The following is an 8,241-nucleotide window of genomic DNA, read 5'->3' as shown; positions in this document are numbered from 1 at the left end:
CCCCTTCCCCGACGGGGCGCCCTGCGCAGCCGCTGCCCGCACCCCGGCGGGTCGCCGGCCGGAGCAGAGCGCGGGGGGCTCGCCCGTGGCCGGCCCCGGGGAGAAACCCGCGTCGGGCTTGCGGCAGGCTTAAAACGTAAATGTGTATATACGTGTTCGTGTGCGCGTGTGTGTACTTATATATACACACACATGTATATACGCACCCCCTGCCTGGGATGGGTCGAACCGCAAGGCGACGCGGGGGTGCTGCGGGGCCTCCAAAACAGCCACCCCTGCCCGTTACCCCATTACCGCAAAGTCCTTCCCGCTGCCAACCACGAGGCGGTTGTAGCCGTCGAAGCGGATAAATAAAACGTCCGGGCTCTGGCGGTGGCCTAGYGTTACTCGAAAGTCCAACCCGGTTTTCTTTAAAAGCAGCTGATGCCCCTTTCCGGAGAGTCTCGAACGCGCCGTCTCAAACGTGTGCTGCTGCTCTTAATTGGTTCTCCAGCCTTGGTTTTGCTCCCAATTAAAAAAGGAAGGGAAAAAAATGAAAGGGAACAACTTGTACAAGGGGGGGGGGGAAGTAACATGACATCTTGAAACGACTCCCAGCCAGTCCCCGCTCTAATTGTACGCGTTCTTCCAGCTCAGATACCACCACTTAAGCCTGTTTTTTTGCAAGATTGAATTTCAGGGATAAACCTGAGTCTGTCTACTGCTGTTAAAAAAAAAAAAAAAAGTCCCCTCCGTGGCTTTCCAGCACATTTGCTGCTATCCTCGCATGCTGAACACCAGAAGTAGCCTGAAGTGATGTTATAATTAGGACAGATTTACTCTTGCAAAACTTGTGTTAAAATCTGTAGCGAGTGCGTGCACCTGCTGCAGCGCTACTGTATTGCCAAGTAGAGCTGTAAACACAATATTTTGCAAAATTGGGGGAAGAAAAAATTGCCTAAAAGTTGCTGAAGTTGCAGAAGAAGGGGAGGTGAGCTGTGGCTTTCCGGTTAACAGGCGAGGCGCTTAAATGAGCTGTGCACGCAGGCACCCCGACTGCGGCGGGCATCTGACCGCCGGTTGCGGCTCTTGGAGCGAGGCGTTTCGCGTAACGATTGACCGCAGCTTTATTGCCTGCTCTCCGCGCTTGGGGGCGGCTTGGGGCCGGCGCTGGTCACCGGGCGGCCGCTGCGCCCAGCCCGCCGCGGTGGTCGGTGACGCCCCCGTGGAGCCCGGAGGCCGTCGGGGCGCAGGGGAAGGGGCGAAGCGCGGGCGAGCCGCCTGGCGCGGTCGCCGGAGCGGAGGGGAGGCCCCTTCCCTTTGCTTCGGAGGCTGCAGCGGTGGGTTTTCAGCAGCCCCCTTCGTGCTCAGGGCGTAAGCTGCTTGGCTGAACGGGTGCGCCCTCGGGGAGCCCGCGCGCGGGTCGGGGCCCGGAGCCAACGCTTTCTGTGCCCTTGCAGTGCCCATCTACGTGCCGTTCCTGATCGTCGGCTCCGTGTTCGTCGCCTTCATCATCGTGGGCTCGCTGGTGGCGGCGTGCTGCTGCCGGTGCCTGCGGCCCAAGCAGGAGCCGCAGCAGAGCCGCGCGCCGGCGGGCAGCCGCCTCATGGAGACCATCCCCATGATCCCCAGCGCCAGCACCTCCCGCGCCTCCTCCTCCCGCCAGTCGAGCACCGCCGCCAGCTCCAGCTCCAGCGCCAACTCGGGGGCCCCCCGGCCCCCCGCCACCAGGTCGCAGACCAACTGCTGCCTGCCCGAAGGCGCCATGAACAACGTGTACGTCAACATGCCCACCAACTTCTCGGTGCTGAACTGCCAGCAGGCCACGCAGGTGGTGCCGCACCAGGGGCAGTACCTGCACCCGCCGTACGTGGGCTACGCGGTGCAGCACGACGCCGTGCCCCTGGCTCCCCTGCCCCCCTTCCTGGATGGCTTGCAGAGCGGCTACAGGCAGATCCAGTCCCCCTACCCGCACGCCGGCGGCGAGCAGAAGATGTATCCAGCTGTGACTGTGTAACCTCGCAGGCCTCCCCCCTCCCCACCCAACAGATTTTGATATCCAAACTGCACAGAGGAGAAGTACTTCCTTGGAATGAAGCTCCCAGGACATCACTTGTAAATAATTTTGAAAGGCTCATGCATGTCAGACAGTGTTTATAAACCATTTATTTTCGTCGGGGTCTGCTGCCAGAAACTGTAGGATGATATCTCCAAATTAACATTTCCAGATACGCTTTCATTCCAGTGCATGATTTACAGTGGCAAAGGATTACGCTGAAAATGCATATGCATTTCAAATAACTGTATCTGGGAGATAAATGCCGGAGCCATTAAGTGCCCTTCAGGTGTGACACGGTCAGAAGTATTTGCCTAATTAATTTGCAGAAAGAGTTTTGTTACTGTACAAGACCACAGTACCTAAGAAACCTCTTTTCTCTCTTCTCCTCTTCCAGTTCCTTAATGACGTTTCACGTTGCTTTACAGACCATCGCAAGTGAGGACTGAACAGTGCAATCATTGTGTGCTAGATTCTCAGCATCAACTCCTTCGGTTTCTCGTGCACCCTAGGTTCGGGGTGAAATGCCACGTTATGCTTAGCCTTGCAAAGAGCAATTTTCCTTGTCCCACGTATTTATGTAGGAATTAGCGGAGTCTGAATTGTTCAGCTCCACTTTTGGTGCACTTGAAACCCTTCTCGGTTTGATTTTTGCCTCAAGATCAGGAACTAGTAGTGGTTTGCACAGACTTTGTTTATCTTTGCGAACTTTTAAATAATAACAGGGTATGAGGTATTTACCGGCACTCAGCAAAACTTCTGATTCAGRTATCACCATGTCTGACCAGGAACAAAGTTTGCAGAGAAGGGTCATATAGTGACTTCCAGTATTCCTAATTTAACTCCCATTTCCCATGAAATAGTAAATCGGGGTGCATATGCCCAAACGTGCTAGACCCAAACCTCACTACTGGTTTGTAATTGAGTCTGGCCATAGGAAAATAGGATTCATCCCTCTGCCGACCTGTTCTGAATTCCCRACCAGTGGCGGTGGCAAGCAAACGCCACCCCATGCTGCGCTTGGAGCGGCTTGCGGAGATTTTATATCCTTCTCCTTTTTTCTTGGGGTAAAAAGACTTAATTTAAAAAAAAAATCCACGTTGAGAATAACAAAACCGGCCCAACCAAAGAATACAAGGTTTTAGAGCTTTTTTTAATGCAGTTGTTCCACGAATGCAGTATTTCTGCATGGTGCAGAGTTGCGAGCACGTGGCAGAGTGACTTTGTGCTAAAGCTGCTGGCTCCGTTTATTTTGCTTTATTTGGGGAAAAGTATCTCTCAAGTTCAAAAAGGCAACAGTGTATGGAAAATAAGCAGATTGTACTATTTGTAATATATCACCCCAGACTTTTTTCTAAACAAACCAAACAGTCTCTAAGCCTGTTTTTGTCTTTTTTTAAAAAAATTGCTGTCTGCATTTTGATCCATTTGTTCTTCTGATTAAATACTACAACAGAAGAATAAGGGCAGACCGGAACCAAGCAATTACTGTAACCAGACCAGAGCTGATAAAAGGGTTCTTATTGTCTGATACTGTATCAGTATGTAGCAATAACTGTGATACTACTATTTTTTTGTATGTTTGTTTTAAAATGACGCATACTCGCGGAACCTTTGCCAGATCTAATGGTTTACTCGTAAACATGCCACACACACACAAGCAGCCTACAGAAGGGAGAAATGTTTTTGACCACTGAAGTAGGAAAATGAATAGGTAATTTATACCAGATCTGCTGTTATTGGCTGCCATCTCGCCATTCGGTATGTATGACCTTTGCAAAAAGATTGGCTTTCGTTTGGCTGGGAAAAAAAAACACACAAAAAACCCCTGGGCTTGATCTCCAGACACGCTCGGCATCTTCTGCAAAGCAGCCAGGCAGCTTGCTGAAGTATTTAGTTACCGGCCTGCTCTGCCTTACRGGGGCTAAGGGCTAGATCGTTCGAATGGGTTAAATGCCTGATGACACAGCCAGGCGCCACGGGGGATGCTGAAATTCGGTAGGTGCMTCAGGACTGGGTGCTCCCACCCTCTTGGAGGGCTTAATACGYGCTCAGGCCTCATGGAAATTTAGGCATCCAAGCGCTTAAATTGCATTTGAAAGTGGAACTGAACCAGCTCGGTTGTCCTGACCCTGCAAAGTTGAGTTTTGCATTAAAAGCGGGGGGGCCTGGAGGCCTCCGATCGCTGGTGTTTTCGGCCGGAGCTGGAGATGCTCGGACCCGTAAGCACGTCGCCTGCCTTCCCAGCAGTGAGCGAGGGCCGCTCGCTTTCCGCCTCCGGGGTCGCGCCGCGTCCGCTGCGTGCGCCCCGAGGAGGACGCCTGCGCTGCCCTGCGGGCTTCGGGCCATCGCTCTGTACATGGCTCACTTTTTTTTTTTTTTTTTAAAATATGAATAAGTTAAATTTAAGTCTGTAGAAAGTGATTTACAGTTGCAGGACAAGAAACCTGAATTGTAATAAAAGAAAGTTTGTGAGATGTGGGTTTTTTATGTCATGTATAATAATGTAAAACCAATGTTAACGTTTGATACAGCCTTTAAATCTCTGAAAGGGCCCTTGATTTTAAAGTGTTTCTTACAAACGAAGAAAAAAATCTCCCTCTGTTTCTTAATAAATACTTTATGGCGTGACTTCTTCTTGGTTTGGCTCGGTCATAGTCGTTTTTGCTGCAGCTGGTGCCTTACTTTTCCTCTGCGAAGCGTCAGGCCGGTGTCCTACAGGAGCGAGCCTGGCCAGCCGCGTCCTGCGGGCGCTGGCAAAGTAAAAATAAATAAATAAGCAAATAAAAGCAAAGTTAGGAGGTTTTCGGTGCGGATCCGGAGCCTCCCGTGCCGCCGGTACGCTACCTTTGGGATCGAAGCCCGCTGCGTTGGGGCGGGGGCCGCAGCCGCCGGCCCGCGCTGCCGTCTGCAGCACGGCGCCGCGGGGAAGGAGGCAGGTTTTGAACCCGGCTCGGCGCGGTGACCGTAGCACCYCCCTTCCTCAGCACCTGCTCTGCAGCTCGCTTTCGGTCTCTCTGGAGCTAGATTCCCCCCACRTGCACACCTCCCAGTCCAGATTTTCTGCTTTCCAGCACTTTTCCTCCCACCRAAGTCGTTACTAACCATCATGTCCCACCTGGATTCCCTTGTATTTCCCCCAGCTGCGTCTCGTTTTGTCGTTTCCTGCTCGTATTTCTTGCTTCTCCGCGGGTCCCTTTGCGTCGGTCCTCTGACCTCGGCGGGGTTTGCGCCCTTCCTCCGCCCTGGGCGCCCYGGCGAGCGGGCTGGACGCCGCCCGCTTGGCCCGTCCTCCCCCGAGCATCCCTTTTCCTAAAGCCCTGATCCTGCACTTTCAAATAAATTTTTCACTTCGTGCGTACCTGGGCTCCTTGATTATTTGCTGGAGATTTTCTGTAAATGGCAAATGTTTCGTAATGCAAAATGTGAGCRTCCCTTTCAGTCAAGCCCTCCTCATACATCACACAGACGCACGTCAGGGAACAGCCTGGATCATTTTGTATTTGTAGGTTAACCTGAAAGCAAAATAAAACAACAAAAAAGARAGAAAGAAGGCAGGCACCACTTTGGAGTCAAGCCCAGCTCTGTCCTTCAGCCAGGGCACATCATTAATGTGAATTCAGCAAATGCTAATAACACAACAGTAAAGTAAAAATACTTATCTCCCTCCCACGATCTCGAGCATCTTCATTCAGTYGCGTCTGGGACGTATTTGGAAAGCGCGGTGGGCTGGGCTGGCAAAGTGCGTGCTGCTGTGGGACACTGAGCCAGAAGCAGCTGGGTCAGAAACCTGCTGGTGCGCGCGGGAGCTGTGCCCACCGCGTGAGGTCGAGCTGCCATCCGCCGCGAAGAGGAGACACTAGCTTGTTTTGCAGTTACTGTCATGATTTATCACCGTAACRGTAAATACTGGCTTACGCAGCTGCTAATTCCCTTGATATTTGCTTTCGGGAGAAGGGGTCTTACTGATCTCACACGCCGAACAAGCTGCGTTGCTGTGAAGGTCCCACGGTGGGGCAGGAGTGTGGRGTGTCACTATTTGCACAACCGCGAAGCAACAGCAATGGCTGGAGCATTTGTGCACACCTAGAACCAGGTTCTCTGTTTAAAGCTAAACTSCCAGCCTCACTAGGTAAATCTTTATACAGGGGTCATTTTAATTAATATATGTAACATAGAGATATTGTTCAAGCTCTGATATGAGGCTTCATATCCAGCTGAGCTGAAAGTAGGCTCACATTATATATTTTTCCATTTTTTAAAAAAGGAAGCATCTTCATGCGCTTGAAGGTAGCTCCTTCCACAGCCCTCACTGCAGTGAAGGGGAAGAGGGCACCAGATCAGCACAGCTGTAAATAGCTGTGGCTCCAATATATCACACTGGATACAATATAAGACAAAAATAAACCCAAGGTTTCCTTTTCTTCCAGTCTACTGTCTCCTGAAAAACTTTCAGGTACTACAGCTACCAGCAAGAACAGCCAACACCACAGCTTCAGTCAAAACTAAGACCACCTCACTCACTTGGTTGTGACAACCACCACCAAGCAGTCATGGCCGATCTGTAGGTGTGAGTGCTGAGGCTCCCAGGCACATCACTGGGGACATTTAGGTGTCCAAGTGCCTTGAACTTGCATTTTTCATAGCATGGTTTCATCACTCATAGGGCAGCTTCACGTGACCGCTTACCACAGCATGCTAACACAGCCCCTCTATGGCATGACACCATCTAGGCCAGCACTCAACACCTGATCCCGTAGGGAATGCAGAGGGGGAACCAGGATGATGGTCCATCATCCTCAGGTGATGTCCTCCAGTGTCACCCCATGGTCAGTCACTGYGTGAAGATGCACCGGGAGCACAGGGCTGGCCCAGCACCTTGGAGCTGGCTCCCTCCAACCGAACTTCCTCATGCCACGTGCCCTGGCTAAGCCCATGGTGCAGAGCCATGCTTGGGGGGGGGGGGGCTCCATCATCCTCTGGTTCCTCAGCATCCGCCCAAGGGCCCCTCCACAACCTTTGCCGTGCAGCACAGCCAGCCAAGAAACCTCTCTGTTTTTGTTTTTTTATGGCATTCCTATGCATTTCTCTACAGCCCCATATTTCTGCCGAGGAGGAAGYAGCAGGAAACCCACAGCTCCTTCCAAGTTTCTGAGAGCTCATGGTACTGCAGACTCTGGGAGCGTTAACAGAGGCTCAAACCTATATTTGGAGGGACGTCTCGGTGAAGGAGCGGTCTAGGTGGCTGCAGATTGCTGGAGCAGTGCTCACAGAAAGGGATTATGTTTCCAAAATCTTCTTGCTTAACATTCTTTAACTGRACCTTTCTCAGTTACACTTTTATTTTTTAATGCTCCCATTTCAGACTTGAGCATTAATCTAAGGGTTTAGAGCCTTTGATTCCGTTTTGGTCTGGTATGAGGCACCAAAGACCGCCAGCAACAGCCTTAGCAGCTGCTCCAGCAAATATTTGGCTCTGGGACATGAGCACTAGATGCTTTCACAGCYTTCCCTGTCAAACTGCTAGAGAGAAAGTCTCAGAGGTGATTATTCGACTAATACATCTAATAAGGGGTTTAAGAAGCAATTCATTATATTTAACAATTCTCAGAATTATTTCACTTTTAGCACACCATGCAAGAGAGAGCAGTGTAGGGAGCAGTCAACTAACCATCAAGCTCTCCCTCGCTGACTGAATAAAACTTTTTTACTTATTCAAGCTTTAGCATCAGTTTTACTTAGGAATAATTGATTGCCCAGATGCATGAGAAGTCATTACGTACAGGGAAGTCCCTACAGCTACAAGCTTACAGCCTGAACTGATGCTGTGGAGGCAAGGAAATGAGCAGGCATATGTTACTGTACAACAGGGATGCACAAGGAGTTTATCATCAGAGGCTTTGTATTTCTTTGCAAAGGAAAAAAACAAGTACTAGGTTTGGCTTTTATGATAAAAGTGCTTTGAAATGTGCTCACGAAATGACTTGTGAAAGAGGAGGAGAAATTTGGCTTACAGTCTCTTTTTGTTTWATTTACAAAATCCAGAAGTAATTTGTTGTTCTTAAAAAGTTTCTCTATCCTTTAAAAATGGTTCTGTCTGCAATGTGACAATCTAGAAGGAAAAAAAAAATCATTTAGCTGTAGCACCTCAAAGAAGAAAATTTTTTAGCCAGACTATATACAAACATACATTTCATTCCTGGTGA

The 8,241-nt window shown here is 50.3% G+C and overlaps 1 protein-coding gene across 1 annotated transcript in view; it reads left to right on the top strand.

Annotated features, from left to right (window-relative positions):
* SHISA2 (shisa family member 2) overlaps window positions 1–4,666 on the top strand; it is a 6,931-nt gene extending 2,265 nt beyond the window's left edge. The window contains exon 2 of the mRNA XM_085321793.1: window positions 1,359–4,666. Coding sequence (XP_085177919.1) covers window positions 1,359–1,996 — 638 coding nt within the window. The 3' untranslated portion in view covers window positions 1,997–4,666. The remainder of the gene's footprint in view (window positions 1–1,358) is intronic.
* Window positions 4,667–8,241: the final 3,575 nt, after the last annotated feature.

The sequence above is a fragment of the Rhea americana genome, unplaced genomic scaffold (genome assembly GCF_003343005.1).
Source record: "Rhea americana isolate MKP2758 unplaced genomic scaffold, rheAme1 scaffold_71, whole genome shotgun sequence".
In the NCBI taxonomy this organism is placed as follows: Eukaryota; Metazoa; Chordata; class Aves; order Rheiformes; family Rheidae; genus Rhea; species Rhea americana.
The sequence above is the reverse complement of the archived record's forward strand: the minus strand, read 5'-3'. Positions and strand labels throughout refer to the sequence as shown.